The following is a 26,160-nucleotide window of genomic DNA, read 5'->3' on the forward strand; positions in this document are numbered from 1 at the left end:
CTAAGGTCGACTCTGTTGATGTTTTACTGATAGGTAGAGATGAGTCACACTGTCTAGCACATCTAAGTCAGTGTCCAACACGGTCAGTAATGAATTCTCCACAGCCTGTCTCGTGTCTGTGCCTGAAAAACACCTCGATTTCAGCTGGATCACCTCAGACGGGATTTAATGGGTACCAAAGTCCAGGGTGAGAGCCAGTTTCTTTTCACATGATGGAAAAGTCAAGAAAGTTTGTGTCAGACCATATTTGGAAGTGCTTAGGAATTTGTATTTGTACAGTAGCTGTATGTAATTGGTAGTACAGGCGTTTCAATCAGTGCATCATCTTCATCATCATCATCATCATCATGACATGTGGCTAACACTGCAGACTCTCCAGTGAAGGTTGGTCTTTTCTAAACTTAATTTAATTTAATAAATCTGAACAGTGTAACTGTCACACAGCCAAAACACACTAAAAATAAACCCTGACTGAAAACCACCATCTGTCACGCATCAAAACACCAAACTGTCACCAAAGGCAATCTGTCTCGGCTCCGAGAATCACTGAATTCCTGTCGACTCTCCGTTCACTCCACTTGATTCTCTCTTCAGTCTGTTACACAGGTGGCAGCTGCACAACTCTCTCTGCGCGTTCTCTCAAGTATCTATCATAAATTAGAGTACGCTGTGGCTTTTTTTGTATAATTTTCACTTTTGTGAATCTGTTTAGCCATTCATATTTCTTCTCTACTTATGTCTATACTCTAGATACAGATTAGTTTGCTAAGACCTGATGTATCCTATGTGTTTTGTCTAAGCAGTTGTAGTTCTACTAATATAGTCTTGCACATTCATGACCAGTAGCTGAATTTCTTTGCTGCTGCTGCACAGTCAAGCTGCAAGTCTAAGCCAGTTGCAATACTAAAATTAGCCCGTGGAGTTTTCCTGTATTAGCAACGGGTCCTTCTTTTGTTTGTGTAATGCATATGTGGGATGATGGACATGTCTGTTTGAGAACCTGGTCCGTGCAAATCACATCCTGCTGTTGATTTCTTGCTCTTCTGCAGATTGACATTTAGTGTTGTTAAGAAAAAAAGAGCAGCAAAGTGCAAACAAAGAAGAAAATGTCTAAATGTGGATATAAACAAACCACAATAAGAACCAACTCTGCAGTTAAAGGTGCTGTAAAGGAAGGTAAAGCACTTAATGTGTTTGTGAGACCTTAACGGCGCACTCAGTGTGTGTGTGTGTGTGTGTGTGTGTGTGTGTGTGTGTGTGTGTGTGTGTGTGTGTGTGTGTGTGTGTGTGTGTGTGTGTGTGTGTCGAGGAAATATATACAAGTGGTGTGATTGCCTTTATTTGTGCTTTAATTTCTGTGGTTGAAATAGAAAAATCTCACAGGGACACCTGAAGTGTTTCGCTACACAGCAGATCCTGAGCCGCTGTCAGGTTAACCCAGACGGAGTCCACGCTGCTCCCCCTTCGTCTCCTCCCTATGCCCCAGACCCAGAAAGACACTTGCTCTGGATCTCATTGTGGTCAGTTTCATGGACTTTGTCACCATGACGGCACTTTCCAAGATGAGGAAACAGAACTGACTGGAATGCAACGTGTTCATACATCTTCAGTTTCACACTGGCTAAAAAAAAAACATTAACTGTTCTTATGGCAACATTTCTTATAGTGTGTGCTGCCCATTAGTGTTGTTATTTTGCAGTACTCGTCCAAAAGATCTTCTGTGTGGGTGGTACTGTGGCGTCTGAAATTTTCTTATCTGTTTCTGCAGGTGTTTTCTTCCCCTTTGTTTCTCCAACACGTTTTTTTTACCTGACTAGCCTGTATGTTTTCATCTGAGCCAGGAATTTAACAAACACAAGTTCTCATGCAACACAAATTCTTTCCCAGAAGACACCTACTAACAATATGTGTGGCCTTGTCACACATTTCCTGACAAAAGCTTAATTGTTCCCTCACAGTACTGAGCTTTCTGTCACAAAGTGTCCAAGATGTGATCCAGTCCAACCAGTAACAGCCCACTAGCAGGGGATGGTTTCGATCCATCGACCTCTGGGTTATGCACCACTCTGCTGCCAGTCACCCCACATTGGACTTGAACCCACAGTCCCTGGCTTTGGAGGCGGTACCCATGACGGATGGATGCTAATTTTCCCCTGACCGTAAAACAAGAGATTAGCATGTTTTCTTTAGTTGAAATATTGTGCTACAATAAATGCAGCCAGTATTAGTCAGAACACACTAATATCTGTTATCAGTGTTTCCTCAATAATGTGGAATATTACTGCACACACTGCTATAAAATTCTTTTCTTAAGCAGACGATGGCTTTAATCCATGAGCCTCTGAGTTATGAGCCCTGGACAGTTAAAAAAAGAACATCCTACACTTAGTCACCCCATATGGGACTTGAACCCACAATCCCTGGTTTAGAAGGCCAGTGCCTTATCCATTAGGCCCCTGGGGCTTTATAGGTTATGGGTTGAGCAATTGTCCGACCTCTAGCCCATTGTCTTGGTGCCCTGACAGGGCGTACTGTGCCTTTAGCCCAATGTGAGATAAGCTAGAGGCCCCTGGGACCCATGATAGGAATAAACAGATCAGATGATGGTTGTATAATAATTTTCACCTGACTGTAAAGATAGATCATCAAAGATAGTTCTTAAGTAAATGCTAAGTGCTATTAGCATTTAAGCTATATGCTATAGTGTTATTAGTCAGTGCTGCTGGAACTGAAACCCACAATCCCTGATTTAGGAGAACAGTGTTTTAGCCATGAGCTCCCACTCTGACTGAGCCTTTTCTGATTAGTTAGAAGGTTGAGGTCCACTTTTTAAAAAGCATGTCTCTGCACTGCTACCATGCTGTGGGCAGCACCTCTCTTCATTAAGATGTGTTCTGAAGCACATTTCGACTTAGTTAGAGAAAAGTTAGAGAAAAGTTCTGGTCCTTTAAGTAAATGTCATGAAGCAATAATAATTTAATACAAACAATATGTTTTTATAAATGATTGGCAAACTGTTTGAGCTAATGTACTGAAGGTTGTAGATAAGAGTAACTTGGTAACTGATTAAATTATTATTAGACAGTTATGATTGATCACCTCCCTCATAAATAACCATTTATCTGGCACCGATATTTAAGCAGAGGTCAAAGTTTGAGAAGTTGTATGACATACAGTCTGCCTTGTTGAAATGAGCATTTTGTCACTGATGTTTTCTCTCACTGGCTGGGAAAGCTGAGCTGGTCTCCTGCTCAAAGAAAATCTCAGTCTGTGAAAACCTTCAGAGGTTAAGGCTGATTTTTATTTTTCTCTCCGAGTTTCATCAACAAACACAGAGATGTTAGAGTTTATATCATCTCCTCACTGAAACACACATTGTTTAATGAAGATCCAGTTTGCCACCTTGGTTTATAGCCCCGCCCACTCTGCCATCTGTCACCCCAGATGGGACATGGACCCACAATCACTAGTCTGGGAGACTAGCACCTCATCCATCCGGTCACTGGGGCTTACTATTGTTGTTATTGACATACAGTTCTACAACAACAGTGATACACTAAGGAGAAACCCTAACAACAGTACACACAAGGATCCGGTCTTTAGGTTCTTCTGTGCATCATGAAGAGAAAGGTTTCAGCACCAGTATTATCTACAGTACTTACTGTCCTACAGAGGCATTATCCTTTACTAATAGCACTGGTTTGGTCCAAAGTCACTTTTAATACTTCAGGACTCTTACGCCACTGTGAAATTCCACCACCAGAGGCTGGCTGAGATTTCGCGTGTCACATGTGACAGATTCTGCCACACAACGGTCTGGATAAGATAAGACCCTCAAACACACTGTGTCTTTAAGAAAGTGCTTGATGTGCTTAGTTAACCAGTAATTAAACAGTCCCCCCCCCCCCCCCCCTTACTATCCTGAGGTGTAACCTTAAATTAACAACCTAATTGGGCTGAAATGGTTGACTAATCCCTACAAAAGACATAAAAAACATAGAAGTTTTATAGAAAATAAAACAATTAGAATTAAAAACATACTCTATGTGCTGCTATTACATCTGATCATCATCTGATTTGTTAAGATTCCTGTGTTGATGTATAACATGCTCCTTATAGATTACCCATAAACCTCCTGTTTAGGGGTGGTATGGTGGTTACATTTTTCACAATGGATGTAAAGGCACTAGGTGATGCAGCATTTTTAAAAAGTTATTCAACAGCTGCTAAATCTTTCCGTTGACTAACTCTGTAAATTATAAAACACTAAATACTGCAAATGCATGTCCAGCCTGTTGCACTTATATATCCCCTTGTACAACAACGCGTACACCTTGGAACTTTGTCCTCGCCGTAGGTAGCAATGTCCAGTTTCATATCTAGATTTCTGGTGAGGTCTTAAGGCACAGCAGACAGTGAACAGTGGAGCTACAGCACAGACAGTCAGTTATCCTACCCTCAAACGACTGACAGAGAGAGAAAGGCGACAGAAAAGAAAGAGAAGAAATACACACACAGTCAGAGAATCTTCTCTGTTGTGGACTGTGAAATAAAATCTTACTGTTATCTTACCATTATCACTGGGAGTCACTGGGAGCTGACTACAGTTCCATGGTACAGTGCATCTCTATGCTCTGTGTTTTTTTTGTTAAAGACCTTTGGAGATTGGCATAAGAAGAAAGGGATACTGCTGGAACACTTAAGGTAATTATTAAAAGTTACAAGAGTTTGACATTGTGCTTACATGTGACGGTTTACAGTTCACTTACCAGAAGAATCTTGAATTAATGTAAAAACTTCAGAGCTGTGCTGTTTCCAAAGCCCATGTACTAAAAGGGGTGTTTTAATTACATTGGTAACTTTTTTAATTAATATCTCTAGTGCTGTCAATTAAAATATTTAATTTGCAATTAATCGGATGATGTCCATAGTGATCCTGCGATTAAATGCAAATTAATCACATTTTTTTAATCTGTGAGTATTTTTCAAGTTTTTAATACTTTTAATACTTTAATAACAACATGAAGAGTTGACGGACACACTTGCTTTGTACAAATGTATGTCTGTTAGTATCAGCTCCTAGACAGCTCCTCAGGACCACAGGCCTTTCCAGGTGCTGCAGAGTTTAAAAAGTGCCATTACAATGAATCAGCATTAACTTATCAGTAACTTAGACAGCCCTAATACATATTTACAGTCATGATAAGAATATTTTGTTTGTTTTGTTTTGTTTTAATGTTACAGCTAGTGTTAGCCATGGCTGAGAGGAGGTGGGTGGGCTACAACGTCCAGAGACAGATCCTGGATGAAGAAGCTGTGGATGAAATGGCAGAAAAGTCAGAGTCCAAAGTGGTTCTGTCAGAGAGTATCAAAAAGTCAATGAGGTACAGTTCCCCACCAATCTACTCTGCTGTACATCTCACAAACCGTCGTAGGTATTCAGACATTTTTCATATCGGCTTAAATCCTCCTACGTACTTCACAATTTAACAGCCTATTATTCAAGAAGAGTGTGTCCGATTAAAGCCCTGATTCATCCTCTTTATGTTTATTCATCTACCTTACATGCATATTCAGGTATGCACATGAAAAGGTCTGTGATCAATAGATACAGTACAACATGTAAATAAATTAGGATATATTAGAAAAGTAGTTTTGTTTTTAGCTGTAATGATCCTAAAAGATGGTAAAGTTGTGTTTCTTTCAACGTAAAACATGCATGGTGTCATTTGAAAACTTTCATTATTTTTATATTGCCACAAAATGTATTAAATATTACAAGAGAAGGCCATAGCTACACAAACGGGGTTGGAACCACATCCTTGTCTACGATCAAAAGTAGCAAATCATATCCAAACGTAAAAATACTGTTTTATGAGTTCTGTAATTCTGTACATATTCAGGTGTTCTGGTCCCCGGTTGAAGAGCTGCCTGCTGGACAGTATTCCTGTTTTGTCATGGCTGCCTCGTTACCCCGTCAAAGACAACGCCCTGTCGGACCTGATCTCTGGAATCAGCGTGGGGGTCATGCACCTGCCCCAGGGTAAGGATGGAGGTTCAGGAGATAGAGGTACACAGAGGGTTCAGTGGGTTGAAGAGCTAAATGATTAATTTTGAATGATAATCTGCAGGTTGTGCATTGCTGTGGTGTTTCCCCCTACTGCTTAATGTAACCTGTGCTTTAGCTCTTTCCTATTTACTCCTATATTGTAGATCATGCTGACTCAGTGTTATCCCTGCAGGAATGGCCTATGCCTTGTTGGCTGCTGTTCCTCCAGTGTTTGGCCTTTACTCCTCCTTCTACCCTGTGCTCATCTACTTCATCTTTGGCACATCCAAGCACATCTCCGTCGGTTTGTACATTAACACTTGCTGCATCTGCACACTGGGTCATCACAGTATCCCAGTTGGTTTGCACATTAACACCTGCAGCATCTGCACACTGGGTCCTTACAGCAGGCTGAATAGCAGAGTAAACAATCACGATTGTAATTTTAAGCATACTGTAGATGTTTACTATGTTTAGCTGAAGCTCAAGACCTTCAGGAAGCTATAATGCCCCCTGCTGTTCAATAGGGGAAAAGTCATTCCAAAGTCTTTACATAATTTTTGGCCTGCTTGTTGAAAACCTGGGGCTCTATTCACAAACATTGAGAATATTCTCTTAGTTGAAAAAGTTTTAGTAAGGACACTCAGACAAGATAAATATGTAAAATAACTAAACTTGTTCAAGATAGTGTTTTCAAATTGGACACCATCGGTGAAAACACCAAGGTGGCGTCAAGGGAAATAATATGTGTCTAAATATGGGTCTCTGTTTATGTTTCTGTCTCCCTTCTCCAGGAACATATGCAGTGATGAGTGTGATGATAGGAAGCGTGACAGAGCAATTAGCCCCAGAGTCGAACTTTATGCAGTGGGACAACGGGACCAACACCAGTATAGTTGATGAGACTGCCATGAATAAAGAGAGGGTCAAAGTGGCTGCAGCCGTCACCTTCCTATCTGGCTTATTTCAGGTAAATATTTCACTTGGCAGTTCAAGTCTAACATATAGAAAACACTAAGGAGCAAGTTTCAGTATTTTGTTGGCTTGTTTGGTTCGACAGACAGCTGACATTACCCAGCAGGATCTGCTAGCAGTGAAAATATCAATTAATAAAATAAAATACTCTATAGATACCAAAGACTTATATAACTCCATGAAGCCTGCCACTACTTGTCATCAAGCCCATATAGGATCAATTTTTGATCACTTCCAAAGCATAAAAGGGGCCTGCAGTGTCTTTAAATCCCATATGAGCCTGTATGTTCTCAGTAAACCTCATGTACAAACATCCTGGCTCATTATCAAATTGTATTTTTGATGTGATTAAATAGGGATAGGTGTGTTTCGTTGGCTTTTCCTGTGGGTTAATAATGAACCTGTAATTTCATAAATCTTTATTTTATGTTTGTGTCATAATGCAGCTCATTTGTTGAAGTCAAAGTCACCTAACTCGTCATAGTGAAACATCAGAAAGCCATTAAAATCATTAAAAACATCTATATTTTGATTTACTCATAGCAGCACTGGCTATTGTGAAACCTCTCAATCTGTGTTTCATGTAGATTCTGCTTGGTCTGGTCCGGTTTGGTTTCGTGGTGACCTACCTGTCTGAGCCGCTGGTCCGAGGTTACACCACCGGAGCAGCGATCCACGTCATAGTGTCCCAGCTTAAATACACCTTCGGCACCAACCCTCTGAGACACAGTGGACCTTTGTCCTTGATATATGTGAGAAAGTAGACGGATTGCCAACACACAGATTTTAATATCGTAAAGTAAGGCTGCAGCTAAACATGCAAATTTTATCTCTGTTGCATCTTTTTTGATTCTTGCTCTCTTTCCAGACTGTGCTCGAGGTGTCTTATCTCATCCCGAAGACAAATGTCGGCACTCTTGTGGTCAGTGTTGTCACTATAATTGGCCTCATGCTTGCTAAGCAGCTCAGTGTATACTTGAATAAAAAGCTACCTGTTCCCATACCAGTGGAGCTGCTTACTGTGAGTATAAAGGAATATGTATATGCATGAATAATGTACTCTGTGGACGTTTAGTTTATTACAACGACAAGTTTAGACACATACTTAAATACATCTCACTATTTGTGTCTCCAGATCATTATTGCCACCATAATCTCTTGGCAAGTTGGCCTGGAGCAGAAATATGGAGTGGATGTAGTGGGAGACATTCCATCAGGGTGAGAACAACACACAGCAAAAAAAAAAAAATGCCTGTAAAAATGGGTTTATATTTTTCACTTCAGAAAAATGAAGTCTTTGTAATGGTCAATGTATTCTGCTCTGTCTTTGCCCACCAGTCTCCAGCCGCCTGTTCTCCCAGATGCCACTGTGCTTGGTCAGGTGATTGGAAACGCCTTCGCTCTGGCTGTGGTTGGATATGGCATGGTCATCTCGCTGGGACGAATCTTTGCCCTGAAGTATGGATACAAGGTGGACAGCAACCAGGTAAGCATGTGACAGAAGAATACATGTTTTAAAGTTGCTACACGTTATATACTGCAAATAGTGTGTTTTTCTTGGTTAAGGAACTAATTGCCCTGGGACTCAGTAACTCAATTGGAGGGATTTTCCAATGCTTCGCCATCAGCTGCTCCATGTCTCGCACCATGGTTCAGCACAGCACGGGAGGGAAGACTCAGGTCGGTATGAGACAAATGCCTTTATAAACATTGTGTGGGCTGTTTGCCCTTTAAAGGTTTAGTTCATCCAAATAAAAAATCTTTTCTCACTTACCCCCTTAGCTTTGACCTAGCTGACCTGCATGTGTACCTTGCACCGTGTGACTGAAGAGCATAATTACCAGTTTTCGCCTGAACTGCTTTCTTTCTGTGGAATTAGTTCCTTACAAGCTGTTCACAGCAGCCTTTAAGTGACAATGAGCTCTTGTTAAAAGAAAGGCTCCCTGACCATGTTCAGTTCTGAAATCTTATTCATTTTGCATGACCTTTGTTGTTTCTCCTGTGATTATTCCATGTAACTATGAAACATTCTACATGCACTTACTCGTTTTTATGCTCAGTACTTTTGAAATCTGTCAGGAACGTTTCATGAGATCATTTTTCACTCCTCTGCCTTTAGCTACGGACCTGAACAATGTTAAAGGTTAAAGTGGGTGAAAAGCTGCCCATAATGAATGTTACTTTCATAAGTGGTATCATTAAGAAACACTTAGGGAATTGATTTTTGCTAACATCGTTGAACTCCACCTACACAAACGGATTAGCTGAAATGCTAAACGGATTAAGTCTGACAACACCAATAAGCAGCTAAGGCCCATTACAGAGGAGAGGCTCTAACTCATGATGCCTCGACTCGACTTGCAATCATGTAGCCGTTCACTCCAGTAACCATTCTGACTTTTATTCTTCTTTATCGCTGATTTCCATTCATCATGCCTCAGTCTTCGTACTCTCTTCACTGCAGGTTGCTGGGGCTCTCTCAGCAATGGTTATCCTTTTCATCACACTTTGGATAGGGCACCTCTTTGAAGAACTGCCTAAGGTACTGTGTGTCTTTCTGTGGTTGTTTAGATTTCAGCTTAAAACCACAGTTGTGAGCACATTTTAGAACTGTGAGGAAAATATTGGCCCGTCCTGAAGGTTTGGGTTCAGGGTTAAGAGTAGGGATAGGTTTAGGTTAGACCTAAGGGAACAGTGGAAGTTAGTTATTTTAAAACGTTTATCTGAAATTGGAGTTTTCCATACACACTGATCTATATTCTTTATACTTTTTAGGCAGTGTTGGCCGCCATCATCTATGTCAACCTCAGTAGCATGATGAAACAATTCACGGACATCCCTGCACTGTGGAAGACCAACAGGGTAGACATGGTAAGTGTACCTTACCAGCTAGATAAAAAATGTTCATGTTTAAGGACAGAGTCAGTTGTGGCATCGTGTTTTAGTCAGCATGTGATACCCCTAAAACTAATTATTGTTTTCTGTCAGCCGTCACTGTACTTTGAGATTAGTTGTAATTATTGTGCTGTAGTGCTGCATCCAGATTTGCAAATGCCAGCAAATTCTATCATGTTAACACTAATGGCACAGAAGTGGGGAAGAAGCACTTACGTCAGCCTCCCTGTTGTAATTTGGAGTTACACAGCTACTACTGCTTGATGGAAAGTAGCTGTTAGCAAAATGCTGCAAATATGTGACCTGAAGAAATTATAGATTTTGGCTTAATTTCCATTTTTCTAGTGTAACTACAAGACATATGGGTAAATATCTTAAAAGCCACACATATGATTAGTATAATTAAGGCATTGTATTGTCTCGTTGCTGTATTACTCATTACTCTTTCTCCAGTTGATCTGGGTGGTCACCTTCATTCTCACTCTGCTGCTCAACCCTGATCTGGGACTGGCTGCCTCCATCGGGTTCTCCATGCTCACCGTTATCTTCAGGACTCAGCTGTAGGACATTCATTGCCACAGGGCACACTCACCCACCATTACACACTGATGACAACATTTAACAGTTAATGTGTATTAGCATTCAGAACATAAGTTGAGCATTCGGCTAACAATCACCCCACCCAACACACAGCAGTGATTTTAAATCCATCCCCTCTGATAGCACACCTAAACACAAAGTATTACAGGTCTTTGTTTTTTGTCTTTTCCAGACCCAAATACTCTCTGTTAGGGCAGGTCCCAAACACGGACATTTACAGGCCAGTGGAGGACTACAATCAGGTACGGACAATGTATTTAAAGAACTTCAAAGTGGACATGAGGATGAGCGTTATAACCGGAGCATATTTAATTATATATGACATTGAAGTTATGTATGTTGTTTGGGGTGAGAACAGCTGCCACCTAGTTCTTTCTGTCACTGACATTATAGCACAGAGTCAAATATAGACACGTTAATGGAGGTTATGTACCACTTATTTGCCTCCCAGCCAACGCTCAGCCTCGCTCCTGAAATGCACAGTGATATACTGTCAAAACTATTTCATTTTCTTCCATTTTCATTTCAAACGTTAACCTCAGGTGTTCCATTATTAATCCTGCCAACAGAGGACAGACATACCTGTGTTGACCTTAACATAGTAATCATAATTAACTGCCATGAACTCTACACACATACAGGACAAGCTTACTAAATGTTTCTTTAGCTGAAACTTGTTTTCAGTAGATGTGATTTCAAAAGACAAAGTAGAAGTCTTCACTGTGAAGGGCTGTTCAGCAGATCTGGGCTTTTAAAAAGAGATTTCAGTGTTTTGTTTTTTTTTTAATATCATGCCTAGTCAATGGTAATGAAAACATAAGATACAGTAATACCTTTAAATGTAGACTTAATAACCACAATATGTTACTGATCTATCAATGACCACACATTTCTAACAGATCAATAGTAAAACAATAATGACAAAACCCTAGTAACTGCATTTCTTCCTCTCTAGTAACATTAGTGTAACATTAGCATGTTAGCATATAGCTGAAAACACTGCTGTGGCATGAGAATAGTCTTCTTATTGAAGTTATTATGTCTAATTATAGATTATATATTAATACAGCATTATTATACTGTAGGTGCTCTAGTATTACTTTGCCTGTTTAATTGATTAACTCATGTAGTGACTGATTTTAGGTGAGGCAGGTGCCGGGGATTTTGATCTTCCGTTGCTCTGCCACCCTTTACTTTGCCAATGCTGAGATGTACCAAGATGCCCTGGCAGAGAAGGTGCGGACACACACACACACACACACACACACACACACAGACATCAATGTTTGCCCTTTAACCCTAAAATCAGGCACTGACACTCAAAGGTGTTAAAGAAGAGAGAACTGACAAAATGTCTTTCCAAAAAGTCCCCAAGCTTAAGTTCTAAAAATAGAAATAAAGAATGTGCACACAGAAATATTAATGTGTATGAAAATATTCATGTTGGACACAAACCACCAGATCATATACCAATATATAAACACACACACACACACACACACACACACACACACACACACACACACACACACACACACACACAAAAGAAACAACAGACTCCTGCAACCCCTCCCCCTCCCAAATTCCTCCCTTACAAACATTAATTCTGACAGTCTAATAACTGACCCTGCATTTCACCAATTCACACATCACGACTGTGACAGACATTGTTCAAATGTCATCGCACCATTTTCTCCTCTCCTTTCTGCAGTTCAACTTTTTGTTTAACCCCCCCCCCCCCTCCTTCCTTCCCCCTTTCTTCCGCCTCCTCTTCTGTCACGTCTCCTTGGGGTAAATGGGAAGACAGACTGAGGGAAGGTGGTAAAAGATGATGACAAAAGATGGAAGGAGGGGGAGAAGCAGAGATTGAATAAGGGAGGAGTAATAATGGAGATTCTCATTCATTAAAATGTCAGCATGTCAAAGCCGTAGGGTTGCTCTTTTATTTCTAATCTTTGATGCACAAACAATATTTCATTGAGCTGTTGTTGACTGACAGAGGCTGCAGGTTTGTTAGCAAGGTGAGAAATTCCCACCAGATGGATTTTTATTTTTTATTTACCCTGCCAGTCGCTGTAGCGTGCCAATGCTTCAAACAGTGAAAGGTGGAGGGAGGATTTGGGATCTTGTGCTGATGGTTCCTACTGGCAGTGCCCAGATTGATGTGGAAGAGGATACTAAGTGTTATCATACTGCAAATTTGACATTTATTTTGCATGAATGCTAAACTGCTCTGTAAACATGTAAGCTCTGCTTTTGAGAAGCAAATCGCTATCAGCTTTATTTTGGAGACGTATAAGGCCTGAATGGCTGTAATGAAATTCTGATCTGCTTTGTGATTGGCAGGCAGACGTTTTATTGATGCAGTCAGAACCACAAAAACACAAAGTGAAAATCTGCTGCTGCGTTTGACGACCATGAACAAAAACTGTACATTTTCATGTTTTGGTTGCTTTTGTTCATTGCAGCTTCTGTTTGTAACACCCTTGACAAAAAAAAAAAATTTTACATAAAGATGATCTAAATAGAAATGGATTTCTTAATCATTTCGTTAGGTACCCTCCTTCAAAAACGTTCAACCAACTACAGTAACTCAGCTGTAGATTCAGTCCAGCGCTCTAATGCCCAGCGGTTGTGTCTGACACAGCTGTACAGACAGGTATGAAAACATTCCTCAGGCTGATGTGTGCTACACATGCTCTGTTTACTTTGTTTGCTCTTGTTGAGGGAAAAATGTTAAAGTTGTTTGCTCATTTTTCCAAACAAGGGATGAGCATGAAAACAGAATCACACAAACCAACCAGACAGTTGGCTGACGTCACTCTGAGAGATAAAATAATACAAGCAGAACAGTCTCCATTGCATGATGTTTGGTTTAGTTCATATTAGTTTGAGAATGGTGTGTATCTATCAGTGTATATATTCAGCTTCTTACTTTAGGAATTAACTGTACCATCTATCCTATAATAGTCAAGTGTTTTTAAAGTTATAATGCTCTTTTTTCCTGAAGATGGCTGGGTGGTCAAAGACTGACTGAAGAATAAAACAAGTGTGGGGATAAGTGTTAGGAAGCAGGACTTGACTGGCTGTGGAAAATTAATGCAGAGCTCATAGTCACTGAATATGATTGTCTTGTTTCTATTAGTCTGGCATCGACATTACCAAGAAGCTGGCAATAAAGAAGAAACTGGAGGCCAAAAGGAAGAGGCATGAGAAGAAAATTGCCAGGAAAGCCAGAAAAGCTGCCAAGAAGAACACAGTGAATGTGGTGAGGAAGACTATGCTGAGCCTGCTTACAAATGTTTTGACTTCCTGGTCCTGCAGAAAACTGTGATTTTTTTTATTCATCGTCTAAAATACCAATGTTGCTTCTCATGTGTCCCTCTGCATAGTCTCCTCCTGGCCAGGAGGAGGCACCAGAGAGGGAGGAGCATACATCTGTTGCCACCATTGAGGTGGATCCTGAGCCCGACCCCTCACTTCCCAGAGCCATTGTCCTCGACCTCAGCCCTGTCAACTTCCTGGATACTGTGGGAGTCAAGACCCTGCGCAGCGTAAGAACCTGGCAGTGACATTTGCTTATATTCTACTCATTTCACCAAATGAAGGTGTTTAGGATGGAGAAATTAGGCTGATAGTTAAATACTAATAATGAACTTCATCCTAAAAACAGAAAATGTATTGGCCCTAAGAGAATAAGGCAAATACAAAGTTACTGATTATGATCCTTTTATTTTTGTTGTATAAATGTCTTCCTGTTTAACCATCTTCGTCTTTCTAATTCCTTTCTACATCCCTTTCCTTATTTTCAGCTCCTCAGCCTTTCAGTTGTTGTAAATTAAATTAGCAGGCTAATAAATGATCCTCTGTTTGACCTTTGCTCTGTGCTTGTGTTTTTGTTTCAGATCCAAATAGACTATGGAGAAATTGGTATAGAGGTGGTTCTTGCTGGCTGCCAAAGTAAGTCCAACTACACTTTATCGCTAAAATGAAATAAAACAGAATTTTGTGCAGACTGGATTTTCTAATTTTTCAAGGTGAATTCAATTAGAATAGTTAAAAAGTCTGTTTGCAGCCATTTGTATGACAACAGATTGAAAAATATTGCTAAAATAAGTTTTTACTGCTTAAAGTGGGACTTTTTCCATCATAGACATTAGAGAAATAAACTTGGCCCACATTGATGTATTTTCCACATCTACGTTGCAGACCTGCTGAGCTACACTCAATTTGAATTCCTTCAACAATACTGGATATTATTTTAGCTGTTTTCTAATGTTATTGTAACAATTCTAGGAAGGAAGTGGTTCTGTAATGTTTGGGCATGATATGCATAGTCAGAAAAGAGGTCTGCTGGGATGGTTGTGTTTTTACTGTAGTAAAACAGGCAGTTTTCTGTGTTTATTTTTACATAATAGCACGTAAATTTATATCTGACTTGCTGGATGGAAAAAATGTGGATCTCCAGGGAAAAGAAGTCTTTAGACCACAGTGGTAGGAGCCATCCAGCTTCTATCAGTGGATCAGCAGCTCTAATTAGCCTGTAGGCTTGATCGCCTCTAATGAGTTAGTTTATATTATGAGGTTGAGACACACCCACCCCCATACTCTGTCTTTTTTTTAAAGTGGTGCAATGACATTTTATTTACGTTTTATATTTATTTTTTTCCCATGTGAAGTTTCCTACAGTATTTCAACTGATCCATTTTGTCCTTTTTTTATCCAGTTTTTCTTTCTCCTCTTACAGTGACACGCTTGTTGTCACCTTCTGTCATCCCACACATTTTCGTACAGCACTCAGCCTGCATATCCATTATTCTCCTTTTTCTGTGACTCTCTCTAGCTGCTGTGGTGGACAACCTGCAGACTGGAGGCTTCTTTAATGAGAAAGTCACAAAGTCCTGTGTCTTCTCAACCATCCATGATGCCGTTTTGCACTGTCAGTCCACCAGAATGAGTCAACATAAGGTGATGCCCTGTTTGCACACACCCATCACCACACGCTGTACACTACTATTAATTTAGAGGAACAATGTGTGCAAACACAGAAGGCACCAGGACATTTTTCCATTTTCAATTTGCACTTGAAAGTTAATTTTTAGTGATGACCTAAACGTGCCACCCAGAGACTAAATTGGAGCACTTTTATTTTTGAATTTTTTTGTCATAGTATTTACTAAGTGAAATTAATACTAAATAGCTAATGTACAGTAGCAAACACATCTGTCTGCACTGCAGCCTCTTCACAGTCAGATGAAAATAACTCAGTGGAGTCAGACTGTTGGACACAGGAGGAATTAATGATACTTAAAATCAATTTCTAGCTCCTCCACCTCTGCCCCAAAATGAGGCTGTGAAAATGACTGAGTGTGAAAATGACATATTAAACTGCTGTTAATGGAAAATGGCTGAAGTGCTGTTTGTGGATTGGTTCATTGATCCCTAGTCTGCAGCATCACCTGGACCCCAAATTGATAGCATAGATGACTGGAAGTGGGTGGGAATGGTATTTACAGTGTTATGGTAAAACACAAAAGGATCTAATATTTGAATGTATTTTACTTTGTTTTAATACAAATCCTGTGTCCTTTTACATACACAGCATCCAAAACCGCAGTGTACCCCATTATTCTCTAACACATATACACAGATGCAAGAAAAAACAGAGTGGATGGTGAGAGAACATGAAATACATGAATAATACACATACACGTACATGAACACACAGCGACATTTATGTAGGCATGTGCACGTGAATGTCATATTCTGAATATGTGGCTGTCCCACTTGGTGCCTCTCTGCTTCTTCTTCTTCCTCTTTGTCTTGATCTCTCCTGTCCTTTTGTTTCACAGGATATGGCGTCAACACATTTCTAAGTCCTGAGACGAATGATGGAAGATATTATGAAGGAGTGACAGACACAGTTTGTGTAAGGATTTTATCCTGAGTCACAAGCAGACACACAAACCTCCACAAACACACACACACACACACACGCATTGTAACTTCCACAAAAACAACAGATTGCAAATAAATGATGAGACTAATATTCTGTGCTCGGGGACTGTACAAATCAAAGCAATAACACAACAATGCAATAGAAACACATGCACAACATACTTGCAGTTAAAGCATATTAAATACTGATTAGTGTTCTTCTGTATGTATTTCGGCAGCTGGGCAAGACATTTTTTATAATGGCATCATTTACATGTCTTTTTAATCACTAACAAATGCCCATTGCAAATGTGTATTAATTGTATACTTCCTCAAAATCCGCCAATGTACTTAGAAGAAAAATAAATATGACTTTACTTAGTCCCATGCTTCTCATTGTTCACAGTTAGCTTTGATATGAAACATTTTCAGCGGAAGAGATTTTGATCTTGTTATGCAATGACAGGAAATCTCCACATACCTCTGAAAGGATCTGGACTGACGACACTGACGCATCAAATGTGGATGCTCCTTTCCTGTCTCACTGGGATTGGTTGTTTCATTCCCACTCAGACTCCTGTGCCCTGTATTTCTACATATTCAGTCACTCTGTTTGCATACAGAGCTGTTCACTGAAGCGTTTTTCAATTCCTCTGCCAGATGTGGAAGATGCTCACCGGAGTAATTCAAGCCCAGATAATGTGACATACTGAACTCTGGATAGCTCGGCAGCACAGATATAGATGCAATCCATCATTTTAACAGTAACAGTAATTTAAGGGTATATGCTTCAAACCCCTGACAGGTTTGTTTTGTAGACACACTGTCATTTAATACAAAACATAACCATGGTTGTGGATTAGTTTGATAGAGCTTAAACTGGTGCTTGGCCTGTCACAAGAACTTTTTCTATAAACAATGGGGCAACTGTGCTTTAATTTAAAAGATTCAGTCTGTTAAATGAATTTCAGACAGAATTTGTACACACGAGTACGTGCACGGAGTATTTCTACACTAACACTTTTAAAACACACATAAGAAAAATATTCAATAAGTGTGTTGCCTTTGTATTGTCACTATTTGTTTAGTTTTTAGAGAACAGAAAATGTTATTGGTGTATGTGCCTGTAAACAATTAGACAACTGGGAAGAGATTAATTTCCTGTGTTCTGATTTGCAACCACAACAATACACTGTTGACTGAAACCAGTAAATGAGTCATTGTTTATTAACACAGGAAGACCCTGAAACATATTTAGGCATAACAAAGCAATTTGATTTTCCAATAATGGCTTTCATTAAAATTCCATTTCTTTGATTTGGTACAAAAATGAGCTCCATGTTCTCCGTGGCACTGAAAGCACTGGTCATCTTTCTGACATTTAATAATGATAACTGAGATATCATAGTTATGAGCATGAGGTTCGCACAGACAGGTGGTAAATTAATGGTAGGTGTGCTATAAATAGCCACAGCTATGCGTAACAAACCTGCTCAGTGAAAGCTGCTGCGCTGATGCTGTGGGAAAACCTCAGCGACGTGATAGAGCTGTAGTTCTTTAATACCGACAGGTCTAACAGGTGGTGGAGCAGGGACACATACTAATATATACACATGTTTAAGGGCCTTTCTACAACCATATATGTTTAGTGTGGGTTTGGACATGAGCCCAGTTCCACAATGACTGAGGTTTATAAAACAGAACTGGGGATATGTTTAACTTTATAGTTCATAAGTGGTTTGACATCATGTTAGCCGTGCTCTGGGCCTATCAGAAGCAAGATGAACTTAAAGCTGCATTTATCAGTACTTTTATCAAATGACCACGCTTTTAGCATTTTTTTGGGTAAAGCAGAACTAAGAGGAAAGTAAATATCAGACTTGTAATGGTCTGCTGACAGGAAACATGACTCCAGATTAATGCTAATGTGTTTGCTGAATGTGCAAAGAGGCAAATATTTGCTAGTTCAAGACGTTCTCAGCATCTGTTCTGTTTACACTCAGTTTTAATCACCGTAGCATGTTTCCCTGAGGTCTGAGAAATTTGCTGAATCCATTTCATCCTGTTTTTGAATACATAGAATTACCCCCTGTCTTTGCTCTGTGTGTGAGGGCAGTTTGCTGGGGAAGGTCGGTTACATGTTGGTCTGTTGCCCCAAGTGGCAAAAAAGTAAAGCTGCTTAACCATAAATGATTTAAGGAAGCAGATCCAAAACAGTGATGTAAATCATTTTTGTCATGGCTGTTTTCTGTGCCACCAACTAGACTAGAACAGAAAACATGAGTCATTTTGGAAGACAATGACATGTCAGTTAGTTTGGAGGCGTTGTTAGGCGAGAGCCTTACAGTAAATAAGGAGAGAGAGAGAGAGAGAGAGAGAGGGGCAGATTTTTACTCATGACACCAATAACAAACACTGAAAACGATGTGAACTATTTAGACTGATTTTTACATGAAGAGAGAAACATAACGGTCGAGTCTGCATGTCTGCATATGAGAATGATTAATGTGTAGCTGGTGTCAGGGAGAGAGAAAGAGGAAGAGAGAGAGGGTGTGTGTGTGTGTGTGTGTGTGTGTGTCTGTCTCTCTCTGTGTGTGTGTGAATACTCATTTAGTTTCTTCCGACGCGGAGAGGACTGCATTCTTCTCTTGGCCGGTGGCGAGTAGAGCATCGGAGAGAGCGGAGAGTCCAAGAAGAAGCTGAAAGTTCCCTGCAGAGGCTTCCTGCGCAGGTCGGTTCAATTTCCACGAATTCACACAAATGTTCTTATGATTCTACATGTGGGGACGTGTAGGCTGCGATGCGTCTGCGGGACCTGACTACACACACTCCATAATTTCCAGTGTTTAGCTTCTGGTTTGACCCAGTTGGCTGTAACTTGTAGTTCTGCACATGTAGCATCTTCACTGGATTTCACCATTCATCGTTTTCATATCAAACGCGAAGATCTTAATATTGATGCTATAGCGCGTATCTGGCATCGACGTCGGCAACCAAAAGAGTCGACTCGTCAGGAGGCTATAATGTCATCTGTATTTCAGCTCCATGCATTGCAGCCATTTGCACACTGGGCTCCAGTGTGGTTCCCAGTTATGTGGCGTCCCTGTGCGTGAAGGTGGAAGTGTCTGATTGCAGAAGAGACTGAAACAAAAAGGAGGTTTTGCGCACACACGTCATGGGAACAGGTTCCACTAATGCAGCATCCATGTGTGTACTCAATGATTTCCACATGATGTGTGATTCACTGTTATTAAGGAGTTTCTCGTGTGCTGTGTTGTAACCGCATCAGCTCAATGAGATATATTTCCCCATTACAGAATGGGCTGCAAAAGAAATGGGACCTTGGCGCGTAAAAATCGGTCAAAATCCAGGGCAACAGTATTTTGATGTCCGGGTTTGCTAAAGCGGTGTTGGTTTACATAGTCTAAACCCTGATGACTGAAACTCATAGACATCACATCAGTTATGGCCCGTGTTCTTCTCCATAGTGCAGACATGCATATAATTGACTCCGCTTGTAAATGATCCTTTTCCATAAGAGCCTTTAGTATTTGATGCATGATGCGACCTCACAGGCTGTCAGGTCACTGAACCTGAACGGCGACAATCCGATCACACCAGGACTGATCTGTTACCTGTGGCCTGACTGACATCACCCATGTTGTCCTCTCCATTGTAACAATGCAGTAACACTATGTACGGAGGATTTACCACATCCAGCCGGACCGGATTCCGGAGAAGTTTCATATGAGATGTGGGAAAGGAGAGAGGGGGAGTATCACTGTGGTGGATATAAGAAGTACATCAGATCCTTTTTATTATTGTTGTTATTATTATTTGCGTGTATTATTTTAGTTATAGTTATAGTTTTGCCATGTTTGGCAGAGGGAAAAAAAAGCAAACATCTGGAAACACTGGCGGTGAGTGTTGGATCAGTGGGTGAGAGCAGAGGTTTTACTTTCATGAAGGCGATAATGTCCCGTTTGGCCTGACCTGACTGACGCATGGGTGGACAAAATAATAGAAACACCAGTCAGTGTATTTCTATTGCTAGAGTTCAGCGGCACCACAGCCTCTAAAACAATCCTAAGGTTGAGTCAACAACTCTCTAACACAAACAACAACAAAAACTGCAAATCCCGAACAGTTTCATGAAGGGAGGATTCACTGCAGGGCGACTGTGTTAGTTTTTACCAGAGTGTCGCTGCTTTCGGGTGTATGGCCAGTATGATATTGCAATTAAACATTCAGATGAAAGATGCAGTACAATTATTAGATAAAAAATATAGATTTCTGCTTTTTACTGTATCCCTTGTCCTATCTCATTTTATTGCATAGGCTTTTATTCTAATTTGCTGGGCCATCATCTTTATTTGATTTTAATTTTCTTACACGGTGAATTTTTACAGCCCTAGTTTTATAGCCCCGATAGCTCTAATGAGAGAGAGAGAGAGAGAGAGAGAGAGAGAGAGAGAGAGAGAGAGAGAGAGAGAGAGAGAGGAGCATGTGGTCTCATGACGTAACACCGGTCGTTGCAGTCGCTCTGACAACATCGCGTGTAAAAAAAAACTGTGTGCGTCCGTGTGCGTCCGTGTGCGTGTGCGTGTGAGCGCAGCTCAGGATTACATCCAGCTTTGGCTCCAACCTGCAAACCTTGTCATCTCCGCTATAGCGCAGCTAAAACTCGCTCCAAAATAAACAAACAAAAAACAACAACAACAAATAAACAATGAACACCGTGACCGCCGCCACCTGCCTACTCGTCGCTGGCTTCAGCTGCTACCTCTACGGCACCGATGTGTTGTTATCGCTGCTGCGTGTCTCTGTTGCAGACCCCTCCATGCCCGAGCCGGGAGCCAGTCCGCGGCGGAGCCCGCAAGGAATCCCCTACACCGACCTGCAGCACATCGTCAACGCCGACGGACTGCACCTGTTCTGCCGCTACTGGGAGCCCACCGGCCCGCCAAGGTCAGTGGAGAAACCGGTCTCAGTTTTGCTGTTTCTGTCCTTCTATGTGTGTGTGTGTGTGTGTGTGTGTGTGTGTGTGTACAGTAATCTGGACCCAGCATCTGAGTTGTGCTGTGCTGTTGGTGCAAAAATAATCCAGTTCACATGGCTGTCACATGAGGACTTCAACTTTTCCTATAGGGTCCCTGTGTTAATACTTACACGTGTGTGTGCAGTGCAGGATCCGGCTGTAATAAAAACACAGTCACAGCCTCAGCGGTGAAATTGAATCTCTGAAAGCATGAAACCAACCTGTGTACCTGTAGTGTCCTAGGAGCTCGATGCACAACAGCTTAAGAAAACACTGTACTTTTTAAAGCTCATTTTCCAGCACCCCCATTCAGGTCAGTAAACTCATCACACACCTGTGTTCATCAGTTTGTCAGTAATGTCCCCTGGAAACATTTCTAAACATTTGCATTCTGTGGTATTTGCAGCTTTTTCATTGTTTGTGTTTTCTTGCTTCTGTATTTGTTTTTTTTCCCCCTAAATCCCCTGCATGTGTTTTTTGTTTACTTTCAGTTTACTGCATTTATCCCCATATGGTCAAACCGCGCTCTTTTGAGTTCATGTCTTTTTATTGAGGTTTCATTTTCAAATGGATGCCCAAGAGTCATATCAGCTGCGTGATTGGTCAAACCACTTTTCAATCAGCATCTACCACCAATATACACAGTAAAATCCACACAACTAAATGTTTTTTTAAACATTTATTTCCTTTTGATAGTTGCACATGTGGCCGAGTATAACACCGACTGCCTGCTTTGTTGACTAAGAGCTGTAACTCAGTAACCCAACAGTAATAAATGCATATGTAGGAGTTTGGCCTAGATCAGTGCATATTTCAACACATCATCCTTACGTAAAGGCAGCTGATCATCATTCAGGTTAAATTTATGGTCTGTCTTTTTTTTAAAAAAAATCAAATGCAACCCAAAAAACCTGCAGGGTCAAAAAGAGACGATACAATTTAGCCGTTCCCTCATTAAGTGACCCAAGCTTGTTAAAAACATTATGATTATCATAATCTGCTTATAGTTGCATCTACCAGATGCCGGAGTGACTTAATACTCAGTCATGACCCCATTTAAAAGAAAATCATAAACAAAAACAGAGGAGCAGTTACTCATTCAGCCCTTCAAGATGTTAACACTTGTGCAGCTGTCATGCATCGCACGAAGTATGTCTCACTTAGATTTAGTTTCAGATTTGACTGAGAATCACACAAGGACACAGATAAATATATGCATCACTAGTTACCCCCTTATTTTAAAATCCTAAAGGAAATGCTGGCTATGAAATCATCTGTCGTCCTCGTACACGTAAACCTTTGTGTTTTGAGATTGTTCCTCGTACTGTAGTTGGGATTATACTATCAACTATAATCCATAACATCATAGTTCACTGGCAAAAAGACTTGAATCCTGACTCATCAGACATTCTGGTGTGTGAAAGAGAGTAAATGGCACTGTTGTGTCTTAGCCAAGTACCAATCGAACAGCACAACTAGCTGATTAATGGGCCCGGTTTAATGGCTTTAATAGTGATCATTTCCACAGCTTGTTGTTGGAGGTCTTCTTCCTATGTCTGACTCCACACGTGGTTGCGGCAGCGCATGAAACTGAACACAGATGTCACACTTAGTCGATTACATAGTGTAGTTACATGCAGTGCGAGAGGCCCACAAAACATCTGGAGTCCAGATATTGCTGGTCACACATTCACAAGGCTCACACATCTTAGTACAGCAGTGACTCATTAAGTGACACTGTGTCCCTGCCTCTGCTTGGCAACTGCTCCATAAAGCATGGCTCATAGTTTACTGTGGTGTGTGAGTGTGTGTGTGTGTGTGTTTTTATTCTCTCATCCTTGAGTTATTCTGTTCTTTCCTGGACCTATGCCCAACTCCTACATCAACATAAACCTACTCATGCACCTACCTGCTCATATATTTAAAGCTTGTAGTCTTAAAAATACCATTCATGGCCCTAAAATAGTTCCTAGTTTTTCTGCCAAGAACACCAATAAACCCAACAACCAATGCAAATAATTTATTTCCTGTAAACGACGTATGTTGGAAGTATAAATCTGTATCAGTGCAGGCTTAAAATAGCTGCAGATCCCCCTATGTTGTAAGTGTTTTAGAGCTGCAGCTTTGGAAGGCTTATATAAGAGCTTTCTCACTGGAGGCCTGCCAGTGACCATAATACAAATGCATGCAGTCATAGTACATGGAGGTATACCACGAAATACGACCATTCAGCAGTTCCACAGATGATGTATATGTACCACAGTGAAAAAGCACTGGAAGGTGCATTTAGACTTCCACAGGCCCCTTAAATTCTCCAGTCAAACCTCGACTAAGGGAGTCCCTTCAGCTGAGCCGACAGCTCTGAAAGATTGACTGAGGTTTTATAAGCTGACAAAACAGAAGCTGTTCAATAAAATCACACTCTCACCTACACCATAATGACAAGGGGGCTTACATGTAATGTGATGCCAGTATTAGACCAGTGCACCCTAAAACTGATTTACTGGTCGTAATATGCTGTTAATCGTTTGCGGTTTGGATTGAAATCTTGTGAACACATGGACGTCTAAGTCTCCTAATGAATAGTCAGAGTTACACAGTGAATGCCACCAGTGTAAAACCGCTGAGCACGAAACACAACATTGCAGCCTTTTGTCTGTCATACGGCCTACACTGAAGACATTCTCTGATAAACACCTCCAAGCTCTGATGTTTCACAATAAAAGCAGTTTGCTCTGTGGTCTGCATGATGGAGTCTCCAGACTAACAGCTACCCACTCTCCACAGTTGTCAGATGAGTTTTTTAACACATGTGACACAGCATCTAAAATGTTACTAGAATTTTACTAATCTAAAATTAGTAAATTACATTTTCTTCTTACCATAAATCTGCCACGTACACATTCAGGAAAAAAAAGTCAAACGCTTGTGGTTTTGGGTTTTCATCTCCACTGTAACTCTAAAGCAGCAAAACTGACATAAATGTGCACAATCTGTATTTGAAAGGTTTCATGTCTGGGTGAGTGAGTCTCCTGTGGAGTCGAAGGCCATGGGTCAATGAAAATCCCTTTCTCTTGAACCAGGAAGTAACAATGATTGACATATCCTCCAGTAGATGTGTAACCGGAGCTTTGAGCCACATGGAGACCTGTCATACATGCACTGCACACCTGTGTTTCTGGAAATGGGTCACGCAGGCTGCTATCGATGCCTTTGCTGATGTGTCTGGATCAGTTTCTTTCCCTGTTTCTGGCATCAGACTGTTTAATTTCCTACTATTCACTGCCACAGTTTTACTTGTCAGCGGAGGATACTTTGCAAAGATAAACGCTTTATAATGGCTCCCTTTGTATTTGTGCCTGGGGGGAAATTTTGGCTATGTAATACAGTCTGTAACCTGTTGGGGACACTTGTGTTTTCAACAAATTAATTGTGTAGGAGATTCCAGGTGCCAACACTGATGATTTACTGTGCATTATCATGAAAAGGAGACAGAGGAGAACAATTACAGCTTGTCTTCAATATTCAGTGCCTGTAGTCAAACAGACCGGATGATTTTATTATTATTTTAATGGTAAGCAATAACACCCACACCAGTAAAAGTCCCAGCAACAGCCTTGACATTAGCATGACCTGAGACATGGATTAGATAAGGCAAGTTTATTTATGTAGCACAATTCATACACAGTAATTCAAACTGCTTTACAGAAATAAAAGACAAGTTAAAAGTACATAGGCAAAAATCAAAACAGGAAACAGCAAATTGTAGAAAATGAACTTGAAATAAAATTAAAGGAGATAAATAACAGATGAATCACTTTAGATTAAATACCTTCAGTTGTCATATGCCACGCTAAAAAGAAAAGTTTTTAGTTTGGACTGAAACATTGTCAGAGATGAGGCCTGTCTAACATCATCAGGAAGACTATTCCAGATCTTAGCTGCATAAAACTGAAACGCTGCTTCTCCATGTTTAGTCCTGAGTCTGGGCACGAGCAGAAGGCCTGTCCCTGATGTTCCTTAGAGTCCGAGATGGTTCATATGGCATCAACATGTCAGAGATGTACTGTGGTGCTGAGCCATGAAGAGACTTATACACAAGCAGTGCTGTTTTAAAGTCTATTCTCTGAGAGACAGGAAGCCAGTGCAGAGATCTGAGAACAGGAGTAATGTGGTTGTACTTCCTGGTTCTAGTCAGGACCCGAGCAGCAGCGTTCTGAATGTACTGCAGCTGCCTCATCAAAGCAGTTGTTTAGCAGGAGAAAGTCAGTAAGTTGTTGATAAACAACGTTTTCAAGGATTTTGCCTAAAAACGGCAGGTTTGATATGGGCCGGTAGTTGTTCAGAACCGTAGCATCAAGACTGCTCTTCTTCAGGAGATGCTTGATGGCAGCAGGTTTCAAGGCCCTTGGAAATGTTCCAGACTGTAATGACTCATTAACTAAATGAGTGAGTTGTGGTAACAAACTGCTTAGTGCTGATTTCAGAAATCTAGTGGGTAAAACATCGAGGCAGCAGGTGGATGGACTCAGGCTGGAGATGGTCTCTTCAACTGTTTTGTCATTTACAGGTGTAAAGTGTGTTGCTGCAGATTTGGTATCTGTCTTGTGCAGTTTATTGCTTGTTTAATCCCCTGGAACCTTGTCATTAAAGAATAAAGCAAATT

At 40.7% G+C, this 26,160-nt stretch overlaps 2 protein-coding genes across 6 annotated transcripts in view; both read left to right on the forward strand.

The window, feature by feature from the left end:
- On the forward strand, nucleotides 1-16,838 carry slc26a6.2 (solute carrier family 26 member 6, tandem duplicate 2). 4 transcript variants are annotated; one of them, XM_026333558.1, is made up of 22 exons: nucleotides 1-187; nucleotides 4,655-4,704; nucleotides 5,245-5,384; nucleotides 5,904-6,043; nucleotides 6,243-6,353; nucleotides 6,844-7,019; nucleotides 7,612-7,776; nucleotides 7,893-8,045; nucleotides 8,160-8,242; nucleotides 8,363-8,510; nucleotides 8,591-8,704; nucleotides 9,489-9,566; nucleotides 9,800-9,895; nucleotides 10,373-10,479; nucleotides 10,692-10,761; nucleotides 11,663-11,755; nucleotides 13,665-13,787; nucleotides 13,912-14,073; nucleotides 14,425-14,479; nucleotides 15,363-15,487; nucleotides 16,122-16,193; nucleotides 16,372-16,838. In XM_026333558.1, exons 3-22 carry the CDS (start codon nucleotides 5,257-5,259, stop codon nucleotides 16,393-16,395), a joined length of 2,223 nt encoding a protein of 740 aa, XP_026189343.1. In that variant the 5' UTR covers nucleotides 1-187; nucleotides 4,655-4,704; nucleotides 5,245-5,256; the 3' UTR covers nucleotides 16,396-16,838. The 4 variants fall into 4 exon arrangements, 3 of the variants coding, with proteins under 3 accessions (XP_026189343.1, XP_026189342.1, XP_026189344.1); XM_026333557.1 differs by lacking the exon at nucleotides 1-187 and having other exon boundaries at nucleotides 3,939-4,704; XM_026333559.1 differs by lacking the exons at nucleotides 1-187; nucleotides 4,655-4,704; nucleotides 16,122-16,193 and having other exon boundaries at nucleotides 5,257-5,384.
- A 2,052-nt stretch (nucleotides 16,839-18,890) lies between these two features.
- mgll (monoglyceride lipase) overlaps nucleotides 18,891-26,160 on the forward strand; it is a 31,082-nt gene continuing 23,812 nt past the window's right edge. The window contains exons 1-2 of one of the 2 annotated variants that reach the window (XM_026333561.2): nucleotides 18,891-19,187; nucleotides 21,289-21,424. In XM_026333561.2, coding sequence (XP_026189346.1) covers nucleotides 21,297-21,424 — 128 coding nt within the window. In that variant the 5' untranslated portion in view covers nucleotides 18,891-19,187; nucleotides 21,289-21,296. Of the gene's footprint in view, nucleotides 19,188-21,072; nucleotides 21,425-26,160 lie in introns of those variants that run through there. The other variant, XM_026333560.1, reaches the window with a different exon arrangement.

Source organism: Mastacembelus armatus, chromosome 7 (assembly GCF_900324485.2).
Source record: "Mastacembelus armatus chromosome 7, fMasArm1.2, whole genome shotgun sequence".
In the NCBI taxonomy this organism is placed as follows: domain Eukaryota; kingdom Metazoa; phylum Chordata; class Actinopteri; order Synbranchiformes; family Mastacembelidae; genus Mastacembelus; species Mastacembelus armatus.

What these genes read in the sequence shown, in the direction of transcription:
- slc26a6.2 (XM_026333558.1), top strand. Translation starts at nt 5,257, where the DNA reads ATGGCTGAGAGGAGGTGGGTGGGCTACAACGTCCAGAGACAGATCCTG. An exon ending in GCACGGGAGGGAAGACTCAG is followed by an intron (nt 8,705 to 9,488) that starts GTCGGTATGAGA and finishes TCTTCACTGCAG; the next exon opens with GTTGCTGGGGCTCTCTCAGC. An exon ending in CCAGAATGAGTCAACATAAG is followed by an intron (nt 15,488 to 16,121) that starts GTGATGCCCTGT and finishes TTACATACACAG; the next exon opens with CATCCAAAACCGCAGTGTAC.